A 26,156-nucleotide genomic window follows, 5' to 3' on the forward strand; every position below is an offset into this window, starting at 1 on the left:
TATAAAGCATGTTCTCTTGGAAAACTTATTATAAGACCATCACCAGCTAAAATCCAAACAGAATCACTCATATTTCTTGAACGTATTCAGGGAATCTATTTGTGGGCCAATTCATCCACCATGTGGACCATTTTGATATTTTATGGTATTGATCGATGCCTCCAACAGATGGTCATGTGTATGCTTATTGTCAACTCGGAATGTGGCATTTGCAAGATTAATGACTCAAATAATAAAATTGCGGAATCAATTTTCCGATTATACAATCAAGAAAATAAGACTTGATAATGCTGGAGAATTTACTTCCCAAACTTTCAATAACTATTGTATGTCAATGGAAATTACTGTTGAACATCCTGTTGCTCATGTTCATACACAGAATGGATTAGCTGAATCATTGATTAAACGTCTACAACTGATTGCTAGACCAATGATTATGAGAACAAAACTCCCTATTTCTATATGAGGACATGCAATTTTACATGCTGCGGCATTAATTCGCATCAGACCAAGTGCATATCATAAATTCTCCCCATTGCAACTTGCATTTGGTAAAGAACCAAATATTTCTCATATGAGAATTTTGGATGTATGGTGTATGTGCCTATTGCACCACCTCAACGATAAAAAATGAATCCTCAAAGAAAAATCGGTATTTATATCGGTTATGATAGTACATCAATCATTCGATATCTTGAGCCTCAGACAGGCGATGTGTATACAGCACGCTTTGCTGATTGTCATTTTAATGAAGAAATCTTCCCAATGTAGGGGGGGAAAAAGAAACACATCGAAAAGGAAATCACATGGTATGTACCATCATTGTTACATTTGGATCCAAGGACCAAACAATGTGAGAAAGATGTACAACAAATTGTGCACTTGCAAAGAATTGCAAATCAAATGCCAGATGCATTTGCAAAAACAAAAGGGGTAACAAAATCATATATACATGTTGTAAATGCCCCTGCTCGAATTGAAATTCCAAAGAAACAAATTGAAGACACTCATGATGTCATAAAGCGCTTGAAGCGTGGAAGGCCAGTCGGTTCCAAGGATAAAAATCATCGGAAAAGAAAAGGCATAGAGAAACACGATGATCATAAAATAGAAAATGGTGTTCCAGAAGAAACACCTGATGATGAAAATATTCTGTCAGAACCACAAACTGACGAGAATCGTGAAATCTCTATCAATTATATTAATACTGAAAAAATATGGAACCGAAAATATATAGAAGATATTGATGAGATATTTTCTTATAATGTGACATGTAACATCATAAATGAAAATGAGGATCATGAACCAAAATCTTTTGGTGAATGTAAAACTCGTCATGATTGGGCCAAATGGAAAGATGTCATCCAGATTGAATTGGATTCGCTAAATAAACGTAATGTTTTTGGACCTATAGTCCTCACACCTAAAGGTGTAAAACCTGTTGGATACAGATGGATTTTTATTCGAAAGCAAAATGAGAAAAATGAAATAGTAAGATATAAAGCTAGACTTGTTGCACAAGGTTTTTCTCAAAGGCCTGGAATTGATTATGAAGAAACGTATTCTCCTGTTATGGATGCAATTACGTTTCGATATTTGATTAGTTTGGCCGTGTCTGAAAATTTGGAAATGTGTCTTATGGATGGTGTTACAGCTTACTTATACGGATCACTTGATAGTGATATATACATGAAAATCCCTGAAGGATTTAAGATGTCTGAAGCACAAAGTTTAAAACCCAGAGAATTTTATTCTGTAAAATTGCAAAGATCATTATATGGGTTGAAGCAATCCGGTCGAATGTGGTATAATCGGCTAAGTGAGCACTTGATGAAAAAGGGATATGTAAATGATTCAATATGCCCTTGTGTTTTCATCAAGAAAACAACATCCGGATGTGTAATTATTGCTATATATGTTGATGATTTAAATATCATTGGAACGAAGAAAGAAATTCAAGAAGCTATGATGTACTTGAAAGAAGAATTCGAAATGAAGGATCTTGGAAAAACCAAGTATTGCTTGGGTTTGCAAATTGAACAAAAAGAATGTGGAATTTTTGTTCACCAGACAAATTATACAGAAAAGATCCTTAAACGTTTTAATATGGATAAATCAAATCCATTAAGTACTCCAATGATTGTAAGATCATTAAACATAGAAAATGATCCATTTCGTCCATGTGAAGATGATTAAGTTATTCTTGGTCCAGAAGTACCATATCTAAGTGCCATTGGTGCCCTTATGTATCTTGCTAATTGCACTAGACCTGATATATCTTTTGCTGTAAATTTATTAGCAAGATTCAGTTCATATCCAACAAAGAGGCACTGGAATGGAATTAAACATATATTCCGTTATCTATGAGGAACGACAGATTTGGGACTTTTGTACTCAAAAGACACCAATCAAAGTATCATTGGTTATGCTGATGCTGGATATTTATCTGATCCACATAAGACACGTTTCCAAACCGGATATGTATTTACTCGTGGAGGCACAACAATTTCTTGGCGTTCACAGAAACAAACACTAGTAACAACTTCATCAAATTACGCCGAGATTATTGCGCTACATGAAGCAAGTCGTGAATGTGTTTGGCTAAAATCAATGACACAACATATCCAAACTTCTTGTGGATTATGAGTAAACAAGAATCCTGTGACGCTGTATGAAGATAATGCTGCATGTATTGCTCAAATGAAAGAAGGATACATCAAAAGTGACAGAACCAAACATATCCCCCCAAAGTTCTTTGCCTACACTCAAGAGCTTGAGAAGAATAAAGATATTGATATCTGTTACATTCAATCAAGTTAGAACTCATCAGATCTCTTCACAAAGGCGCTTCCTACGGCAATATTCAGAAAGCATATATATAATATTGGGATGCGAAATCTACAGCGTATGTGAAGAATCGATCGTATTAACATGAGGGGGAGTTTACGTGGCCGCACTCTTTTTTTCTTGCTATGGTTTTTATCCCACTGGGTTTTTCCTAGTAAGGTTTTTAACGAGACAGTATACAAACACGTAATATCACGATCATCATCACAAGGGGGAGTATTGTAAATTATATATTAAAATTAGATTGAAAATTATTGTGATGGTGATGTGATGATATTTTAATTTTTGATTATGTAATGGATGACATATTTATTTTTGGACATTTCTCAATTGGGGATCTATAAATAGACCTCAACATTTGTAAAGAAATAACACAAGTTTAGACAGAAGATTTTATAAGTATTTGGTTTGATATATATTTTGAGTTTTAGAGTTTTTAGTTTTTACCATAAATTTTTACTTTTCACAATAAATATCATTTTATAAAGTTTTTATATGTTTATTCCGAATAACTATCCTTGCATGTATATGTATATAAATGTTTGCGTGTGTTGGTGCACGTATCTTCGTAAAAAGGGTGATAATTTTATGGACAATAAAATTTTATTAATCTTTTCATAATTAATATCATTTCATTAAGAGTTTCATAATTCTATGGAAATAAAATTTTATGAATTTTCTATATATAATGTTAATAATTTTATTATTTAATAAGAAATTTGCAGAATTGATTTTTAATTAATAATTTATTTATTGGTGAATTTTGTGAAGTAATAATATTCTTTTTAAATAAAAAATTTTTTTGGACAAGTTAACTTGTTTGTCTTCTACAAATAAAATATTTGAACTTAATACGCTCTATTTGATTGAATTTGAATTCAACGGATAAAAAAACAAAAGAAAAGCGTGGAGCTTAAATAAATCACTCAGAATATTTTTTAAAATATTACATGGTACGATTAGACATTTCTGTCCCAAGCGTATTTTTTGTCCTAACAACAGGGCAGATAGAATGGAGTTTGTACTTTGTCACGAAGTTCGGACAAAGAGTTTATGTTAAGTAATTTCACATTTATTATTCTGAAATAATCTCTAATCTTATTTATATTTATATTTTAAAATTCAATCATATTTTTATTTATATTTTATTAACGAATTTTCTAGCTACTATAATTTGATCTAATAAAAAGATTCGGTTCGGGTAATCTCATCGATTAATTAACAAAATTTGGCTAATTTAAAAAGTTTTCATTTTATTTAATTATCCCTACTTTGTAGGGTTGGGGTTTTTTTTGGTTCAAGCCAAATCGTGTTGATAAGAAAGCTAACCCAAAAAAATTAATCCAGTTCGGGTTGGGTTTGAGTCAGCTCTCTTGACCCGAAATGACCGAACTTTTTATTATTCTTATTTATATAAAATCAAGAAAGATTTGTTTTATATACTGTATGTTTCAAAAAATTTATTATATATAGATATGATAGTTTTTGTCATTTAATGTTTATTTTGTAATTTTTTTTGATTTTTTAAAATATTTTTTTGATTTTTCGTAATAAGTATACTTTAAATAATCTACAACTAGACTTTTAATTTTACATCATCTAAAATGTTAGATTTTGTTATTGTGTGTTTAAATTTAAATATTATTATTATTATTAGTGTGTGTTTTGAATTTTTATTTAATTATTTTTTAAAAAATATAATCGGGATGACTCGGGTTGATCGGATAAGCCGGGTTCGGGTCGGTCATTTTCTGGAGTGGATTCGGATTCGGGTTGAACAATTTTAAAATAGTATCCGCACCAAACCGATCGAACCACCCGAATTGACACGCCTACTACTTTGGGTCAGTTTAGGTGAGACAGTTTATTTTAAATGAAACTCTATCCAACACATGCAGAAAATAAAATAATGTTTTGAAGGCATCCCCCTCCAAATAGGTCCACACAAATAAAATATATTAGCGAATATTAAACACGCGTTTAGTCTATAAATATAAATTTTAATATAACACATGAATAATTTATAGTTACCGACGATCGAGGCACACGATATATATGCAACATAATATATATAAAAACCACATAAGATGGTTTTCCAAATTTCAATCAACGTTGTGTTGCACATTTTGATAAATTCTTATATTATTATAAATCAATAGCATGCCCACTTCTCTCTTTATTTTCTTGCTATCATTTTGTGCTTTAGGCTCATATCCATTTGATCGTGAAAGTATGAAATGCTCGTACGACATCATTGCAAAATATTTCGAGACGTGTTTATTCTTTCTGGAATTAACGTCTATTGATCTTTTTCTCCCCACCCCCATAACGTGCAGGAACAATATAATTATTCAAAATAAACTCAATGCCCTTATGGCATCACTGCGTGCAAAGAGGTTTGAATTTGAGAGTCTCGCGTTCTACTATGATAACGGTACAATCATATTAGCAGTCACCATCATTCCACAAGAATTATTAATACTATTTACTGACACACAATCATAGGAATGAGAACAATTTCGAAAAATAATTATATAACAATATATTTTCATTCACTTTTTTAGATATTAAAATAAATATTAATCTCGCTTTTTCGAAACATGAATTCTATACATTTATAGGGTTAGTATATATATTCCATATACTCACACTCTCACCTTTAACATTCCTAAATTTAAGGATGCGAGTTTTCAATCGCAACATCCAACTATGAATGATCAAAAAATTTTCTCAATGGAATCTATTCTTCAAATGGAATAGAGATGTTTGCCTTTTGAATTTCACACACTTATTCTTCCGTACCATATAATCATGTCAACAATCGAAAAAGTATCTTACTGTAACCATATATTTTTATTGTAATTGAATTGAGATTTTCTAGATTTTGTCGTTTTACATGCTCGTAGATTCTTACAAACTATTTTTGGCCAAATGCTTGCTATCTTTATTGGTGTTAGAAGAGAAACTAATATGATGGTTTCTTGCTGAGAGTACTAATGTTAGTAATTTCAAATAAACAATCACAGTTCTTCAATTCTTTTACATTCGAGTAGGTTTTGCAACAATATGTTGTTGACATGTAGATATCAAAATTGAAACAACACGCTTAGATTATTGCAGAAACAATCAATCTGAATTGAGATCTGAATATTATCAAGAAATTGTAGATATGAGAAACAAGAGGAACTTAAATTGGACAAATAATTGTACTTCTTGCATCGTTCATTGGAGGTCCAAGATACATGCGAAAAAGATATTTAGATATTATGATATTGGTAAGAAGGTTTGAAAAACTAGATCTCTTCATAACAATGACTTGTAATTTGGAGTTGACTGAAATAGCTGAGAACTTGATAGGAAATCAGCAACCACATGATCCTCAGGGTTTCACAAAAGAAAATAAATAGATTCTCTAAAAACTACTAATAAACAAGATGATGTGTAGGTATCAAAACAACCAATAGATGAAATCATTGAAATCAAAGATGACGAGAAAATAGCTGCATTTACTCAGAGAAGAAATGGTAATGAATCAGAAGCACAAGTTAAAGTGGTTAGCGTGAAAAAGAAAAAAAAAATATTGATTATTTATGTTTTCTGGCATTAATAGTACTCTATAAACGATTCTTAAAAAAAAAGGGTTCAATTTGGCATAGTAATATTACATGAATCATTCTTTTTTTAAAAAAAAATAGTTTATTTTCATCTGTTTTCCTTCATTTATTACTCACGTACAGGGCACGTGCTTTTTCCTAGTTAATAGAAAAAAATGAATATTTCTATAGGCTAAATATGTAATTTGACGTTAGTGTAACGTTGACGGAACAAATCAGTTACTATATGTGTCTCAAAATTTATATATAATATATATAAATGTGAGACAGATATACCGATTCCTGATGTGGGATAAATAAAATGAATCCAATACTATACCCCTGAGTCGTCTAACCATTTTTCTGGAATCCAATTTCTACCAATCTCAACTCCTGATGTACCTAGGAACCCACAAACATGAAATAATCCCCACGGGGATGGAAGGGGAATGCATTGGACCAAATGAGACAATCTTTGCAATTCTAAAGGAGCAGGAGACATGAGATTCAGAAACTGTGCTTTAAAAAAAAGTGCTACTAGCAAAGCAAGTGTGGCGAATTATTTATTTCTAAACTCCTTGTTGGCCAGAGTTCTAAAAAACAGATAGTTTTCAAAGCAAAGACATAATGATGGCCGATGTAGGTTCTAATCCATATTATGTTTGTCACTCTTTGATTTGGGGCATAAATATTTTGGGAAAAAAAGATTGTTTGAAAATAGAGAATGACCAATCTATAAAGGTACATCAAGACCTTTGGATGCCGGAATTTCTTGCATTCAAGTGTCGTCAATACTCTTGTGAGTTCAGATTACGAAGTGACACAATATATTCAAGAAGGCATTTGGAAGGAACAATAAGTGAGACACGATTTTCCTGATGATGAAGCCGAAGCAATCCTTAATATTTCACTAAACCAGAGAGGAAGAGAGGATATAATGTTGAAGAATTTCGAAAATAATATAAAGGATTTCGATGAACTCTAAGGCACGTTTTAAAACGCTATTTTTAAAGAGATGTTTCTGGATTATAAGAAAATCTATCTCAAGATACAATGAAGAAAACAACCGAAAAAGACATATCTTTGAACCTGAAGATGCAACATATATATATATATATATATATATATATATATATATATAGATTTTCTTTCAAGTGCCCACCTATCATGCCCACCAATGATGTGTCACTATTCTATTGGACCACATATTTATCACATCCAATAGAATAGTGTCACATCATTGGTGGGCATGGTAGTGGGCATGATAGGTGGGCACTTGAAAGAAACTATATTGATGTGACACTATTCTATTGGACCTACAATTTATCACATCTTTATCACATCCAATAGAATAGTGTCACATCATTGGTGGGCATGGTAGGTGGGCACTTGAAAAAACTCTATATATATATATATAGAATTTAAGAGACAATTCCGAAAAGTTTTATCTTTTCTGAATTGACATGCATCCATTCATGAACCAAAGCTTACATCCCGTATTTTCGCAGCGGAGATCATTATTCGTCATGGGCAACAAAATTTTTGAAAATATGAATTTGGAAAATATACTAACATATTAGATATTGGAAAGAAAGAAAAGACGAAAAATATCCAGTTAAGATCACTGTATACTTTCTGGAGATTAATAGTGAATTGCCACCACCGTTTCACTCGACTCATCCACATATAGATTGGTGGAAAGTAATCTGAAATCTCAACCTCCCTTCCAAGTTCCAAGGTACGTCGAAATCTTTTAAGTATGAGGACTTCGATCTGTTTGTGGTTATGTGTTGAGAGATTTTGACAGAAACATGTGGAAGAAACCATGATTCTTGGGATCATATAAGTGTATTCCGAATTGAATGAGCACGCTCTTTCTTGGACTATATTCGGCATAATGGTAAGGCTTGATCCACCAGAACAGATTCAAAAGTTTTGGACCCTACCAGCCCCAAACAAGCCGAGGTCAGATGTTGACACTAAACATGTTCAGTGTTGCGGCAGTGCTCAGAGATGATCGAGGGAAAGATAGGGATGCTTCGATCGGCGTGTGTAATTCGCCGTCCTGGAACGATAAAAGAAGCGGAGTTATGTGCCATTAGACACGATATGGAGTTTTGCTTGAAACTTGGTGTTAAAAAAGTCTGCGTTTTCTTAGATTCTTTACAAGCTATAGAGGCTATCTGTCACGCCCCGGACCCAGGCCCGCGCCTGCGCGACTTCACACAATGGACTCCTATAGCAACTACTTCGTATTCGTCCTCGCTTTACGAAAATGATTAACCCAAGTTGCTATAGAAGTCCATTGTAGCCCATTTTAAACACATTTTAAGTTTTTCATTTTTTCCATCTGGGACAGGGGCCTCACAATCACCCCTCCTTCAAAAGGCAACGTTCTCGTCGCGACTTGACATCTCGATCCACCAGCACCGGGAATCTAGAGGTGGCTCCTACGGTTTCAAGAGGTGGCTCCCGTCATGTAGCATTTTGACCCGCAGGTTCAAGAAGTGGCTCCCACGCACGTAGCACTTTGTCCCGCATAACACTTATTTCCCGGGGTCTGCCAGCTGGTGGCCGTCTCTGATACCATTCTGTCACGCCCCGGGCCCAGGCCCGCACCTGCGCGACTTCACACAATGGGCTCCTATAGCAACTACTTCGTATTCGTCCTCGCTTTACGAAAATGATTAACCCAAGTTGCTATAGAAGTCCATTGTAGCCCATTTTAAACACATTTTAAGCCTTTCATTTTTTCCATGTGGGACAGGGGCCTCACACTATCAAAGGTTCCACATTAGACTTGGGTCCAAACATGGCCGTCTCCAGAATATTAGAGGCCCTAGGCAAATATTAAGGGGAGAGATCTATATAATTTTTTTAATTAAATATCGATACAATCACTTCATCTAAAAATCAAAATTTCAAATTTTTGTAACTAAAAATAATAACATAAACAATTGATTTGAAATATAAAAAATAAAACTAAAACTAAAAAAGAACTCTATGAATTCTCAAATTTCATTAGTCAGAGATGAATTAATGCATAATACAAATAGAATAATAATCTCCAAATTAAGGAAGCATAAATAATATAATTTTGTCACAACAAATCTGAAAAAAAAAATATAAATTATAATTTAAATAATAACTTAAACAAGGAATAATTATAATCTAATTAAGTAAAAATCATTCTCATTGTCGAATAAGCAAATTACAAGATTCTAGTATATCGAGACCAAAAATTAAATCAATTAAAAAAAATCAACCGCAGTACAAAAATAGACAAAAATAAATGTCATTCAATAAATAAACGAAAGATGATTGACCCAATTTGAATAACCTAACTCATTTGAGTGGATCAATTTAAAAAAAAAAAGAGATTTTTGTTTAAATAGAAAGAGATATTTTTTTTACTAAATAAATGATAGAAAAAAATACAAAAAAATTAACCTCGATTCGAATTTTAAACAAAATAAAAGATTCACGTAATAATTTAAATATATATAAAAAACACTTCAATTATTTTTTAAAAAAACATTAAGGCCCCGCCAAGGGGAGACCCTAGGCCGCCTCCCCTTGGAGCCGGCACTGGGTCCAAATGGTGTGTTCTTGATGTATATTCGAAGTATGTTGGATTCGGACGCCTTCATTTTGGTCCTTCATATGCCTAAACCGTAAACCGAGTACGCCATCGGCTGGCTCCTGTAACCTCTGATTCTTATTCTTCTGTTGAATGGTGTAATGGTGTTCTACGTACCATGTTGATTAATTAGTATTGTAAATCAAAATGTTATGAATTTTTTTTTAAAAAAAAAGAGTCGGGTACCATATACAAAATTTAAAGTATAATTTATTTAATTGCATTTTAGATTTATGTTGAAATGAGTGGCTGAGAATATTAATTCATAGATATGAAATCCATTCCTTCCTGCGAGAACTATAAAGACAATTCTTTCATTTGTTAATTCTGGCACTGAGTGATGGGCCCAACTAATTTATAACGACGTTATAAATTGAACCACTCACTAGTGAATTAATGGTAAATGAGGATGAAATAATTGGAGAAGCAAACGGAAAATTCCTAGCTCCAAATTATGAATTGTCTATGTAGGATTAATTCATATGTAATGATTATATCAATGGACTGCTCTTCTAGTAAAGTAAAATATTGCATAATTGAGAAGAGTGCAATTCCGTATTTTTAGTGGAGTCATAACGAAATTAATAAGTTGGATAAATTGATTAAAGAGTTTAATTATTTATTTGATTTATTGGAGCTTCTAATTATGGGTCCATGGTCCCCGACAAGCCTTCTTGATAAATGACAGAATAGAACACAAAGAAGAGATCAAATAAAACAATGGAAAATTGTTCCATAAATTTAAGAGCTTGTATATAAATATATAAATATGAGATATTTATTTGATTTAAATTATAATTATGAGATAATTATATATTTGGATTATTATGGTAATATCCAAATAACAAATCAACAATATAACATAGAGAAAATTTTGATTTTCTTTGTGTTTTGAGTGTCCACCCACTACCGTTAAAGGAAGGATCGTGCTGGAAGATTGTGGTTTCTGCACACATCGATCGTGCTGAAAGATTGTTGTTTCTGCACACATCAATTCACCCTAATACAAGGAGGAAAAACTACAAGAGGTTAGTTTTTCTAGAATTAGTGAATTTAAATTCTTCATTAATTTATATTCATGTGAACGTTTTTTGATTTATGAAATTGCTTTCGCTGTTATTCGATTTGATAGAATTTATAATCATATTTTTGCCAGAATTGTTCCCGTGAATCGATGATTTCCAACAAATCAAAATATGTTGATTCGGACGCCTTCATTTTGGTCCTTCATATGCCGAAACCGTAAACCGAGTAGGTCATCGGCTGGCTCGTGTAACCTCTGATTCTTATTCTTTTGTTGAATGGTGTAATGGTGTTCTACGTACCATCAACCATGTTGATTAATTAGTATTGTAAATCAAAACGTTTTGAATTTTTTTTAAAAAAGGAGTCGGGTACCATATACAAAATTTAAAGTATAATCTATTTAATTATTGAGTTGGTATCATTATCTTTGACATCCGGTACCCCAGTTTGTTTGTTTTTTTCTTTCTGTGTATTATACTCCAGTTTTTGAGGTGTTTTGCTTTGAATTTTTTTAATATATTACTTCTCTTTGTGAAAAATTAAATAAATAATTGCTAACGTGAAAATTGCTCAAACTTTAAATTAAACTAGCTCAAACTTTAAAATAAATAGTATACATAATATTCATATGATTATGTCAACACACATATTGTGTATTAACATAATCATATGAATATTATGTATAATATATATTTTTTGATAAATAATTGTTTTATAAGATTTATTTTTCCATCCCCTCCATCCCTACCAAAAATGTGATATGCACTCTATTATAATATTAAATAAATTGTTTTAAGGAATATAAATTAATTCAAAATTGAGCTCCACTTATCACACCATGGTTCAATCCGATCATATATTAAAATGGGACTAATATTAAAAAACCAAAACTTGCTGATCTTTATTTGTTTTTAGGATGAAATTCATAGAACTCAGTAACCAAAAGCAACAAGCACTTATTAATGAGTATTTTGAGGTACCTTGTAAGACGGTTTCACTTATGCATGACGAGTCATTCATGCATATTAAAAAAATAATATTTTTCATGAATAACCCAAATAGAAGACCTGTTTCACAAAATTAACATGTGAACGTCAATTTGGGACGGTATTGTTAAGAATACCGTCTCAGTGCTACATCAATTATGTTAGTATAATTTTTTCTGAATTCATTTAATATTTTCAGAAATTTTGTTGCCGATGACGAAAATGGTATCCGCTGCAAAAATTACGGGGATCGACCTGTCTGGTCAGGTTACGGGGGTCGAGGGGGCAGAGCCACCTCATGGGGGCTCAAGGGCAACGCCCCCGAAATCTCTTCAGAAACCTTGTGTACGTTCGTGAATGGACGCCTTGTTTCATGAACGGATGCATGCCCATTTAGAAAAGATACTCAACTATTCGGAATCGACTCTTAATTGCTATAAATATGTGCATCATCAGATTCAATGTCATGTCTTGAATCAGTTTTGTTTACTCCATTGTATCCTGAGAGAGATCGAGAAACATCACTTAAAAGATAGCGTTATATAACATGATGATCGCTTAATTCGGTATTAAAAATAATTACTGGCAAATGTACCAGGTCAAATTATAGTAAGTTGACAATGAGTCCAAGTATCGATCCCACATGGACTGTAGTCAATTATCAAGATTTGATTATTTTACTTAATCTAGACAAAATAATAGAAAGGATTTTGAATTGAAAGAAATAAGAATTTAAAAATAAAAACTGCTTAAGAAATAAGAATTAAAATAACTGAACATAAAATTAATTAAAACGAGACAACCAAGACGCACGTAGGTACCAAAAAAATTATGCAAACAAGTGGTTAATCTAGGATCCAGATTTAATCTTAAATCACGATGAATTCTCCTAATTTATTTAAAAGTCTATTTCTAGAACAATTAAACCTATTCAAATATTGACGGATCAATCTTTCATAATTCAAATCAAATTCAAATGCATTTGGTATGGTGAGAATTTAGTTTTCACCTAAATCCGCATACTAAAACCGAATACTATTTCTAGTCGGTTTAACCATATGTCAATTATTGGAGTGATCGAAATCAATTCCTCCTCTGTCGACTTGGAATCAATTAACAAGCAAGTAAATAGTTGATCAGGTTATTTACAAGACAGAATTTAAATCCAACAATCAATAATATTAACAAAAATCCAAAAATCCTAAATAAACATCCAAATAGTCAACATAAAATTTTCTGGCTCAATCTCGCGGTCTTGGTTGAAGAAAAACTACTCAAATAATGAAAACAATATTCAACAAAAGTTTAATAATCTAAAGAAGAAAGGAAGAAGAACTCGAATGGAGCGTTCTTCAATCTCCAAGCCTCCGCCTTAGCCGCCTCTCTCTGCGTGTGATCTTCTCGTTTGGAACCACTTTTCACGTCTGACAATCTCCTATTTATATGTATTTGAAAGCCCAAGAAATAAAGCTCGAAAAGTTGAAAGTTTTAATTCCCGAAAATTTAATTTTTTTCTGATTCTGCGACATGCACGGACCACCCTGGACATGGGTCCGTGCATTAAATTGGAACGTCGATTTTTTTACGAAGATGCACGGATCCTTATCCGGACCCATACACGAGGTCCGTGTATACCTCTCTGCTAGCGCGCAGTTTTCTTGAAAAAATCATATCTCAAATTCTAGTCGTCAGATTGAGCCGAAATTTGAACAGCAACTTCAAAATATCTTGAATAGATTTTGAATGGTAGAGATCAGATTTGGATCTCTCTAGCATTAAAAATAGATTTTTGACCATTGCTGATCCGTAATTCATGCTTGCGGCTCTTCTCTTGCTCCAAAAATCATGATGTCTTCAATATTTCTACAAAAATAAACATGGAGAGTGAAATGCACACACATGCAATAAATCATGAATAAAACTAATAAAAAACTATGAATGCATGCAAAATAAATATAAAAAAGACACCAAAATATGTACACAAAATGCACTTATCACATGCCTTGGAGATTCAATTAAAATCCTTATACTATTTTCAAAATTCCTCAACAAATTATGCATTCCTCTCACAAATTTTAGAGTAGTTTTTATAAATTGTCACCAAAGCTCCTCGACGATGAGTTTAGCTACTTAATCATATCTTTCTTTAAAACTAGCGTTAGAGTTAAGAGTAACACTTCTGTGAGACGGTCTTATTCGTGAGACGGGTCAACCCTACCCATATTTATAATAATAAGTAATAATTTTGGAATAAAATGTAATATTTTTTAATGTATAACTCATATAAGAGATCTGTCTCAAAAAAATGACATTTGAGACCGTTTCATAGGAGTTTTTGTCTAGAGTTAAATAGTATTTGTTTCAAGAAAATTAAATCAAATTAGAATTTTGGCATAGAAATAAGTTTTTCATAATAAAATATTAACATAAAACGAAATCATAATAGTTTTTTTACTAGCTTTTTTCCTTTAAAAATAGACGAAAATAATATCTTTTTTGGAGGACAAAACATATTTGTATTAGTAGCAACCATATCTAAAGTTACAAATTAAAAAAAAAATACACAAGGAAAGGGCAACAACCACATTATATACAAAATCATGCCCCCAACAAAAGACCAGACCTGAGAAGTAAGAGCATGAACCACTTGATTAATTGATCGCAAAACAATACTAAGGTAGTGTTTGAGAGAATTTCTAAGAATCATTTCTCGGCTTTTCTTTAACAAAATTTTAAAATTTTGTCAAAAAAATAAAATTAGAAGTACTTCTTAGAAGCTCTCTCAAACACCGTTTAAATCTATAAAGCAAGAACTTGACATCATTGTTGGCAAGCGGATGTAGTGATGGATGCATAATCAAAATGGGTGGATTTTGAGAACATCCGATTCTACAATTTCCATGGTCAAGCTATGTTGAGTGTCAATTGAGAAACCTTCAAAAAGTGCAAGGAGCTCGACACTATAGGAGAAAACAAAACAACTCAGAATTGTTTTTTTATTCTATTTTATTTTCAAAAATAATAAGTATGATGTTTGTTTTATTTGATAGAGTGAATTGATAGATATATATTATATTGTAATACCCAAAATGCCCCTTGTCAACCGCTTATTTTCTATATTTTTTATTAAAATGGAAATAAAGACCCAAATTATTGATCGCAACTGATTGAGGCCCCTTCGAAGGAGACTCATTGCTTCACTTAACACATTCTTCGTAGAATTGTATGGTGGAATCAGTCTCAGATCTTGCTCCCTCTTCGCTTCTTCGACGTTGAGCCGTCTGCAATTTGTACAGTTCATGACAGATCTTCAGACTTCAGGTAACTTAAGAATCTTTTTAAGGCCGTTGAACGCATCGTATTGGAGCTTCTGGTTGAAAAGCTTTTTAAATTTGATAGTTGTCAATTAGAAAATGCTAGATTTATTACACGGATTATGGTTTTAAAGTAATTATAATTGAAAACTTTTATATATGAGTTTGATGTTATATACGTGTAAGCTAATATATTAGCCTTCATGGCGGCGTAAAAATGTAACGGGATTGCTAATACCTGGGTCAGCTGTGAGTTTATTTAACTCACTTTAATACAACTCAATCCTATGTAGGCTACATTAGGCATGTTTATTTAAAATGCAACTAAACGAGAGATAACACCAGTTTAAAAGGCACAAGCCTAGCTAATCTAAGGTACCAAACGGACATATATAAATATTATTTAAATTATTCCTTCTATATCAACCAAATTATCAATTTCTCCTTTTTTTTAAACGACCAAATTATCAATTTATCAGTTATCCCATCACACCAAATAAATAGGGGTGTCCAAAACCAATCCAACACGCCAACTCGACACGAGTCAACCCGAAAATATCAGGTTTGGGTTTGGGGTATTTGGGTTTGGGTTAAATTTGGTTGACCCCAAAGCTAACCCGAAAATTTAATCGGGTTGGGTTTGGGTCAACCCAGTTGACCTGAGATGACCCGAAATTTTTTATTATTTCTTTTTTTATATATAAAATTTTAAAAAATTTGCTACATTTTCATATGTTGTATATTTGAAAAACATTATTGTATATTAATATAATAGATTTTCGTTATTTAATTTTTATTTTGTACAGTTTTGATTTTTTTGAATATTTTTTTATTTTTTGTAGTAAATATATTTTAAATTTTCTACGACTAGACTTTCAAATTTAAATTATATATAATTTTAGATTTTGTTATCATGTGATTAAATTAAATATTACTATTATTTTGTCTATTTTGAATTTTTTAAAATTATTTTGTTAAAAAAATAACAAAAATAATAATAAAATCGGGTTGGTTTGGGTTGGTCGGGTCAGCCGAATTAGACGAGTTCGGATTCGAGTTGATCATTTTTGGGTTTATTCGAGTTCGGGTTCGAATCGATAAATTTTTAAATAATTTTTTCATCAACCCGTCCCGATTTACCCGACCGACAAATAAACGTAACCTAATTATAGGTGGTGGATCTTTACCTTAGCCTTACGTTATTTTGGCACAACAAGATTCGTTGGGTGGGCCTCACGTTTCCTAATCGGGCGGCTGGGGTGAGCCATTCCATAATTGGGTCCATAGATTTTGGTGTAATGCCTTTTTTGTCTCCATTGCCGGGCGAGACACACACTTGTTTTACTTTTTTTTTTTGTATTATTATTATTTACTCATTTATCAATAATAAACTCATTTATCAATAATAATAATAATTTTTGGACCTTTTTACATGTCATATTAAAATTAAAATTTGATAAAACAAAAATCGTTCGATTATATAATTTATTTGATATACGACCGCATGTTTGATTATTAGAGATTGTAAAACTGTGATTAATAATAAAGAGCAATAAAATTCGAGAATGTTTAATTTTAAAAATTTGTAGTTTTAATAGAGACACAAATATGGACAAAACATAGCCGTATGTGAAGATTTGGAATACTATCGTTGGGAAAAAAACTCAATTTCTTTAATAAATTCATTTACGTTAAATTATCAATACCAAAAATGAAAACTAAAATAAAAATAAATACATTCCTTCCTCTTAATAATATTAATATTCCTTGCAAAGCCATATTTATGTATAATATAAAAAATAAAAAGAGAAAAATGGAAAAATGGTGTCAATCGAGAGTGGAAGTATAAGGCAAGCACCAAAGCCCGATTGTTCTTTGTTGGTACAATACCAGCAGCAGCATCAAAGGGAAAATTCATTGTCTGCTGCGGCGCATTAAGCCGACAAGCGGGGCCCACCCCATCTTCTCTGCCTTCTCCCCATGAGTTTTCTTTTCCTTTACCCAAAATCCAAAGAAACCCAACAATCACACCCCACCATCTTTAACATTTCGTTTCACTTCGAAGAATTCTTGGTGATATTGAAAAATAAAAAATAAAAAATCCGTAAAAATCGAATCTTTTTGTGAAGAACAAGTGTCCCACGGAAGAGGAGACGGCGGCGGCGGAGTAGTTTCGGGTGGCTCAGTTTAAGGTTTCGGCTTTGTTGAGAGGAACATCGTGATGTCATCGGAGGCATCCTCTTCGTACATGGATGAATCTGAGCTGGAGTTGGGCCTCGGTCTCAGTCTTGCGGGCTCCGGCGGCGGCGGAAAGTTCAAGACCAAGTCTGTAGAGGCACCGCCGGGAGTTCTGTGGGATCATCACTATGCAAGAATCTTGACTACTGGGGATTTCTCGTCTGTAGCTTCATCATCATCTTCCTCTTCTTCTGTCACCAAAAGAACAGCAGAACCTTATTCACCTCCAGGACGCTCTGGGGTCAGGTATCATATTTTTTTTGTTCTGTCAATCAAATTTTATTTTATGCGGAATCTTAGATATTTGGATGGTAAGAAGATTTTGTCTCTGCAAGATCAGATTTTTGTCTTAATGGTGTGCTTTGCATAGGAGCTGGTTTCGATCGTTTTACATATGTTGTGATTTTGATTTTTATGATTATTTCGGTACATATTTTTTTTATCTCTTGATTCTTGCATAGTGTAGTACATAAGATTATATTAATTCTATCTTTTGAGAGTGCAATGAAAAAAATCAGAATTTATATGAAATTTTTCGAAAAATTCAAGTTTGCCAACCCAAATATATTACATGGCCTGCTTGACTGGCATCATACGCTTTCCGAACTTCCTGGGTAGTCATGGGATCGTAAAGTGAATTGGCACCCGAACTGGCCATTGTGTTTCTTGGAGTAACCTTGCCCTTACACTTTCTTTGTTGATGATGCTGTTATAAATGTCTTAGTATTTTATTTCTATCTAAGGAATTTATTCTTAGATGGTTAGGAAATTAGTAGAATATCTATAGTTTTCGATTTAATGGGGAACACCTATATTGTATGAGTGCAACTGATTCAAAGATGTCTCAAATGTATCCTTTGATGAAATTATTCTTTTAATGTGAGTTTTACTTGCAGCAGTCATGTTGTGGGATGGCCTCCAATAAGAACTCACAGAGTTAACAGTTTGGTAAATCATACAAAATCGCCAGCAACCGAAGAATTTAATTGGACTGTTGATAAATGTAAAAGCAAGAAAATTTTTGTTGATAATGCGGAGTTTGGAAGCATCAGGAGCTGCTATTTTGTGAAGCAAACTCGACCCTTAAAAGCTTCATTTTTGGTGAAGGTGAACATGGATGGGTTCCCTATCGGAAGAAAAGTAGACATGAGTGCCCATGACTGCTACGAGACTTTAGCTAAGACAATCGACGACATGTTTAGTTTCAATGCAGGAGTTGATGCAAGAAGTAATAATTTCTGTCCTTTCACTTGTTCTGATGAAGTATCATAATTTTTTAAAATCTTTTTCTTCAAATGCTTGCGATTTGCGAGTTATTGTGTTTTTGATACAATGTTGACTTCCTAGGTTCCAATTGTCATTTCTAAACTGTATTTTAATAAATAAATTTCAAACGAGGAGCGACATAGGTCAGAAAATCGGTGAACTGAAACAAGAATCATATGCATATTCTAGTACTTGGTCTGCCATATAAACGGTTACTGGTGTTTTTCTGAAATGGCTAATGACTTGAGGGGTAATGACTTAGCTTACTGAAGCTGGAAATCGAATAGATTCTTAATAAATTTGTTTTCTGAAAGCAATTTTCAGTATGAAAGTGTGTAAAAATCCCATCTTTGGTTGGAAATCTAAGTTTCAAGTGTTTCCTTCATTGAGTTTCAATACTCATATTTTCACCTCTATTTTGTTAAATTATCAACGGATGGTTTTACGGTTATCAGGATCAAAAGTGGAGGAGCAAGCAAGAGGACCTGCAAGATTGTTGGGTGGTTTGTCTGACTTTGTGCTCACATATGAAGATAAAGAAGGCGATTGGATGCTTGTTGGTGATGTCCCTTGGGAGTAAGGCCTCTTAATACTACATGTTCTCTAGATAGCATTTTACAACTCTTGTTGTGTAATGATCTGTTGTAGCATAGATAATGAAGCAATAAAGCAGACCTGTGTCACTGCAACACTTGACCCTATGACCGTGTGTGTCGGCATATGTAACATGCTATATGGGCTGTTGTGAGTTAAAACTAGCTAAAACTTTTGGATACATCTTATTCTTTGTACTACAATTAATGTAAGTTGGTGCAATTGCTAAAAAAAGTCAGAAAAACAATTACCCCTCCGCTTCTTTGTGGCAACATGTACAGTATGGTATTTGAAACGTGTAGTTGTATGGCTTTAACATATTTACATTATCCATCATCACCAAATGTAACGTTTTGTACAAAAACACGGGTGCTAGGTAATCAACATTATGTTTGTACCTTAAATATTTTATAATATTTTGTAATGTTCTTTTATGATTATATATGTACATGTAGGGTCTGCCAAACCCCTCACCAAAATGATGGTGTTTCTTAGAAAAAAAACATTATGTTTACATCTGATGGTCTTTCGGTTTTGGTCTTTTGTATCAGGATGTTTCTAAGGTCTCTGAAAAGACTTAGAATTACAAGGACAGCCAATGCTAATGGACTTGGTATGAACTAGGTTTTTTGTGTGGATTCTTCCGTGCCCGCTCCATGTTACCTTATGTTTACATGTCCTCTCATTCCCCTTTCTGGTGACAGCTCCAAAGTCCCATGAAAATAGCAGGAGACTGCTATCAACACGACTATAAGATGATGGAGAAACTCTATTCTCAACAAAGATCTTGGTGCGCATTTCTTTCTTTGTTTTGATCACTTTTGAGGCCTTACTAATACTTTTCTGCAACAAAACAGAGGTGATTTGATCTTTTTGTGTAGGTATATATATACTTGGGGTTGTCTTTTATTAAATTGTAACTTGTAAGTACAAAAGCTTATCGCGATTGAGTTTTGATCTTTATACACTTACAAGCTGCTAATTTCCATCTGTGAATGAACAAAGTGTGCAATCAACTAGTTCCAAGCTGTTGGCCAGATGGTTGTGTTTCTCATTTTATTTTTATGTTTTCGTGTCAATATTTTTACCTGATGGTTGAATCTTTGATTAATGGTATAACAAGATAAACTACAATATAATTTGCAAGATGGAATCCGCCCTATATCCTTCAAACTCCAGAAACAAAATATCAGAACTTCTGTCATCTTTGTAAAAGCTAGAATCGATCAATAACAATAGTAACTTGTAATTATTTTACTCAAAGAATGTCATTTACAGGTGAGACACTGAATATTGGCTTGTCCTTGTCATCAGCAGCATTTCCTCCTGTGTAGCTGCTACCTTTTCTCCGAGGCTTCGCTTCTTCAAGAATAGTTAAAACGTCTCTCATCGAGGGTCTATCCTTTGGTAGTTTAGCTGTACAGAGTATAGCAATTCGTAGAACTAAAAGCATCTCTTCTTGAACGTGTTTGGTATTTCCTACACTGGGGTCTAAAGCTTCTTCTAGTGGCTTGTTTTCACGCATCTTTTTGCGTATCCATTCGACAATATCTACAGATTCTCCAAATTCTGGCTCCAACGGTCTCCTTCCTGTGAGAAGTTCCATTAGAACTACACCATAGCTGTAAATATCGCTCTTTTCGTCAACTTTCAACGTGTATCCATATTCTGTCAAGAAAACACACGAAAAAGATCTTGAGTTTTGACTGAAAAATGATGTTATTTAGCATAAAACCAGAAGGAAACACATTTAATAACTCACCAGGGGCTATGTACCCATAAGATCCTGCAACCATTGAAACTGTCTCATTTTTTTTAACCATCATTTTCGCCAACCCAAAATCAGCAATTCTTGCCTCAAGATTGGCATCAAGTAATATGTTATTTGACTTCACGTCTCGGTGTATAATGGGTGGATGGCAGTCGTGGTGGAGATAAGCGATACCTTGTGCTACTCCAAGGGCTATATTATATCTTGAAACCCAATCCACCAGTATTCTTTCTGTTTGTTTTCCATGTAAAGCATCTCCAAGGCTACCGTTTTGCATAAACTCGAAAATTATCATTGCATCAGAATCATTGTGTAGAAATCCCAACAGCCTCACGATATTTCTGTGCCTTAATCTTCCTAAAAGATTTACCTCTCCTAGAAGATCACCACTGACTCCTAATTCAATATCTGTTACCCCCCTCCACAGCTTCTTGACAGCGAAAGTGGTGTTTAATCGCTGTATTTCAGCTTTATAAACGGTACCCGTTGCTCCTAATCCAATCACATTTGATTCCTTGATGCAAGCTAGAATGTCATTGCTGTTGAAACCAAGTCTTTGGAATGCCATTAGTCTCCAAGGCCATTCTCCATTGCTGGTTTCGAATCTTTCTTCAAAGCAGTTCCCATCCCGCCATTTTCGATACACATAGAGAGATGCGAAACCTGCTAGGGAAACGGCTAAAAGAATTGAAATTCCTATTAGCCATCCTCCAACAACGTTTTTCTCATGCACGGCTCGATTTTTCGATGAATCTGCTGCATTCTGTGGGCAAGGTGGAAGCACGCCACCACAAAGACCTGAATTTCCTTTAAGGTCATCAGGGTTGATTGTTCTTAACATCCCATTGGCGGGAACAGGCCCCTCCAGCTTGTTGTAAGAAACATTAAGCATTTCCAAGGCTGGAGAATTCCCGAAATTTTCGGGTATCCCTCCAGTCAGAGAGTTGTTTGACAGATCCAAGACGGCCAATGAAGGCATGCTTGCAATTGGCTTTGGAATAGGCCCAGTTAACTGATTGTTTCGGAGGTTCAGAGTTACCAATTTTTCGCACGAAGCAATGCTGGCTGGAATGCTTCCAGTGAAGTGGTTCGAGGAGAGATCGAGCACAGAAAGTGAACAGTCTTGGAACTGATCTGGGATTTCTCCTACCAAATCATTACCCGAGGCCATGAATGTTTGGAGATTAGGAATTGAGAGAATCAAAGAAGTTAAAGAAGATTGAAGGTGGTTTCTTGATAAATCAATGAACAAAAGTGAAGTTGACGTTGAAAGGTCATATGGGATTTGGCCTGTGAGAGTGTTATCTGCAAGCTCAAGCCTCTGAAGCTTGCCAAGCTTGCCAAAACCGACGGGTATTGTGCCGGAAAGATTGTTACTTTGCATCCTGACTCGAACTAATGATTCGCACGTAGATAAACCAGAGGGGATTGAATCAGAAAAGGCATTGTTGAATAGAATCAGCTTAGTTAGATTTCCTTTACTGCACAAATTCGAAGGAATAGGACCCGTAAAGCCATTTGATGAAACGTCCAGCCATTGAAGTGCCGAATGTTGGCCTAGATCACTTGGCAAGGGGCCTGATAGGGAGTTGTTCCAGAGCTCAAGAACCTCCAATTGAGTCAATCCTGCAATGGCAGTAGGTACCGAACCTGATAACCGGTTCGACATCAGATTCAGAAGCTGCAAGTTCGCAAGATCAGCTATTTGTGCTGGAATTTCACCAGATAGCATGTTGTCTGAAAGATCCAAAACCTGTAATGAAGTCATGTCCCCTATCTCTGGTGGAATCTCGCCTTCAAACTTGTTCTTGTACAGAAAAACAGTACTCAACTGCTTCAGTTTCCCCAGTTCTGCAGGTATCCACCCTCCAAGATTGGCTATTGCCAGATCAAGATACACCAGTTTAATAAGATTCCCAAATTCCACTGGAATCCCACCTTCAAACACATTATATCCAAGAACAGCAGTCTCCAAAGCCGCCAATTCGCCAATCTCCGCCGGTAGCTTCCCTGTCAAATTATTCCCAGAGAGCCCCAAAAACCTTAATCTCCTCAGATTCCTGTAATTTTTGGGAATGGAGCCTTCAAAGAAATTCCCTCTTAAGTCAAGAGTCTCAAGAAAAGTTGCATTTCCAAGATCTTCAGGCAAATAACCAGAAAAGTTATTTCCAGAAGCATTGAGGGCCACCAATCCAGTCGCCATTCCAAGACCAACGGGGAATTGGTTAACAAAAAGATTCTGACTCAGATCCATCCACTGAAGTTGAGTGAGACCAGACAAAGATCTCGGCAATGGCGACTGGAACCCATTGCAGCACAAGTTAAGAGATTGCAAACTCTTCAATCCCTGGATGTCATCAGGAATTTTCCCACTAAGATTCATGCGAGAAAGATCAAGACTTTCAACAATACCATCGGAGTTGCATTTCACTCCAGTCCAGCTGCAGTGAAGTGAACTACCCAACGTTGAATTTTCTTCCAATCTCCAGTTCTTAAGCTCATCCAATGGATCAACAAGACTCGCTCTAAGCACCAGCAGAATCGAAGATTCATCATTGGATACAATCGCCTCCGCCACCTTAGTGTGACAAAGAACGAAAAAACAGGCGCAAAAAGGCAGCAAAAAGAAGAAAAACTTGTTTTTCAACTTCATTTCGCTTTAAATTTTTCTGGGATTTTGATTCTTTTTTCTTAATTTTCCACCATCTTTTCGATGCCAAGAATCATCAAGATTGATGATGGGGCTGGTGGGGTGGTGTCAGAAATCGAAACCGAGTAATGATATAATGGAAAACAGATGGGAAGAAACGTTTAATGATTGATGATTATTGGAAAGATTAATGATTTAAAAATGAATTAACCATGTGAAGATCAAAATTTTTCTTTGTACAAATAATTAATAACAAAAACAATAATTCGTGAGATCTCGGGTTCTGTAACAGCTGTGGATACAAATAAAATTGACTGGAAACTTTGGCTTTTCTTGAAATGTAATCCGACAGGAAACATGGCGAGAATTTGTGATAAGGAGTCGAAATTAGTTGGTATACAAAGTTGATTAAAAAACATTTTTTTTTTTATTATCCCTTCACTCTGAAAAATTCATAACTTTTAACTGGAAAGAATGTAATTAAAATGGTAAGGATCTTTTGATCTACTAATTAGGTCGAGATTTCAAAATCTACGTGGTCTTGTATCCAAACGAGCAGAGAATGAATAACGGATTGTTTGCAGTTACTAAAAAAAAGTGATTGTTAGATTTTGGTTTTAAAAAATTATTTTTGTGTTTTTCTTGAACCTAAATTATGTGTTAACTTATACTTAACTTAATTGAAATTCAAAAGCTAGTCATATGATGATTATGATTCTCCAAAAATGATTCTAATAAAAAGGTCAATGTTAAAATCCATCTAATCACTTGTTTATCAAACACTATCCAACTTTGATTTTTAGATTTTCACATTTGCTTCAAAACACTATCAACTTTTGATTTTTCATAATTTTTTTATAATCTAAAAAATTAATCACTTCTACAAAAGCACAATCTTTTGCAAAACACTTTCTAAGATGATTTTATAAAACCCTAAAGTATGTTGAAGATGATCCAGTTTATTTTTAAGTAGAAAATGTGCAAATAAAAAAACTTTTTTTTAAAATTATTTTCTTTTTTTATATAAGTTTTAAGAAGGATTTTATTTTCCAAACAATTTCAAAGTATACAAGGTATTTAATTTAATAGTTTATAGTCTCAAAAAACATCTTCAACTTTAAGTTTATTTTACCATAATCAATTAGTTGTTTTGGGCCCATTTGTCAAAAGATTCTTGATGTGGTAACTTGTACCATACTCAATTAGTTGTTTTGTTCTTGTGTGATGAATGCAACTTCCAAGAATGACAATGATCATATGGAGGCTTCTTAATTGTCAGCCCCATCCCCATGGACATTTAAATTTAAATATTACATTTGATTTTTTTGTGTTTTTTTTAAAGTATCTTATTTCAAAATAAAAAATTTCAATAATCGTATTTCATTTTGTTGAGATACTATGATTAATTAAAATAAATTAAATTTCAATTAGTTGAATAAATAATAATATAACTTGTATTATTATCAAGACATACCACAACCTATAATGAATAGTAAATAACACTCTTTCGAGTCGTATCTATCCCATAGCAAGACATCATATATGTGGAAACTCATTATGTCAAATGTATTTATTTCAATATTATGGCAAACATCAAATAATTTCACATGCAAAAATAAAATATTTATTTGGGGTGATAGTACTTCACATGCATGCATGTGGAAACAACACATAAACAAATGGGTGAGTGGTGTGTCACTAAAGTGGATTATGTATACAATGCCATGTGAAAATAATAGTTCCCATACATCACCATTATTAGAGAGAGACATATAAATATAGAGTAATTTATTAATATGATTATTTTAATTATTTCTTTCCCCACTTCATAATTGTAATCTATGAACAAGAAGTTTTTAAATGCCATTTTCCAAAACCGAACTGATATTATCTTCTTTTATTTTTTCGGATATTAATTATATGGTAATGTGCCAAGATTATAAGATTATTCCATATCGTTGCATTTATAATTTTTGGATAGGTCTCTGTGAGACGATCTTATGGATCTAGTGAGACGAGTTGACCCGATCGATATTTATAATAAAAAATAATATTTTTTGATGTAAGAAGCAATACTTTTTTAAGAGTTGTATCGAATCGGAGATTTATCTCATAAAATTGACTCGTGAGAATGTGTCATATAAGTTTTGTGATAATTTTTCTTGTAAAAGAGTATATTGTTAAAAAAATTATTTTAATTTAAGTAATTTTTGAGAGAATTTTTAAAAAAC

At 33.4% G+C, this 26,156-nt stretch overlaps 2 protein-coding genes across 6 annotated transcripts; one reads left to right on the forward strand and one right to left on the reverse strand.

Annotated features, from left to right (window-relative positions):
• The first annotated feature begins 17,328 nt into the window (after positions 1-17,328).
• Positions 17,329-20,902, forward strand: LOC140877144 (auxin-responsive protein IAA12-like). Of its 5 annotated transcripts, XR_012149251.1 has the most exons (7): positions 17,329-17,890; positions 18,541-18,872; positions 19,366-19,486; positions 20,056-20,117; positions 20,209-20,294; positions 20,386-20,427; positions 20,783-20,859. XR_012149251.1 is itself a non-coding variant. In XM_073280683.1 (6 exons), the coding sequence occupies exons 1-5, from the start codon at positions 17,628-17,630 to the stop codon at positions 20,256-20,258; spliced, it is 828 nt and encodes a 275-aa protein (XP_073136784.1). In that variant the 5' UTR covers positions 17,329-17,627; the 3' UTR covers positions 20,259-20,294; positions 20,783-20,902. The 5 variants fall into 5 exon arrangements, 4 of the variants coding, with proteins under 4 accessions (XP_073136784.1, XP_073136777.1, XP_073136773.1 ...); XM_073280683.1 differs by lacking the exon at positions 20,386-20,427 and having other exon boundaries at positions 20,783-20,902; XM_073280676.1 differs by lacking the exon at positions 20,783-20,859 and having other exon boundaries at positions 20,386-20,541.
• LOC140877136 (uncharacterized) lies at positions 20,763-24,120 on the reverse strand. The gene is made up of 2 exons (XM_073280665.1): positions 21,267-24,120; positions 20,763-21,172 (listed from the first exon to the last, which is right to left on the reverse strand). The coding sequence occupies exons 1-2, from the start codon at positions 23,926-23,928 to the stop codon at positions 20,763-20,765; spliced, it is 3,072 nt and encodes a 1,023-aa protein (XP_073136766.1). The 5' UTR covers positions 23,929-24,120.
• Positions 24,121-26,156: the final 2,036 nt, after the last annotated feature.

This window comes from Henckelia pumila, chromosome 1 (assembly GCF_033568475.1).
Source record: "Henckelia pumila isolate YLH828 chromosome 1, ASM3356847v2, whole genome shotgun sequence".
NCBI lineage: Eukaryota > Viridiplantae > Streptophyta > Magnoliopsida > Lamiales > Gesneriaceae > Henckelia > Henckelia pumila.

Coding starts and splice junctions, on each gene's coding strand:
- LOC140877144 (XM_073280683.1), top strand. CDS start 17,628: ATGTCATCGGAGGCATCCTCTTCGTACATGGATGAATCTGAGCTGGAG. Junction 17,891..18,540: donor CCAGGACGCTCTGGGGTCAG/GTATCATATTTT, acceptor TTTTACTTGCAG/CAGTCATGTTGTGGGATGGC. Junction 20,118..20,208: donor AGCCAATGCTAATGGACTTG/GTATGAACTAGG, acceptor TTCTGGTGACAG/CTCCAAAGTCCCATGAAAAT.
- LOC140877136 (XM_073280665.1), bottom strand. CDS start 23,928: ATGAAGTTGAAAAACAAGTTTTTCTTCTTTTTGCTGCCTTTTTGCGCC. Junction 21,173..21,266: donor TTATGGGTACATAGCCCCTG/GTGAGTTATTAA, acceptor TTTTCTTGACAG/AATATGGATACACGTTGAAA.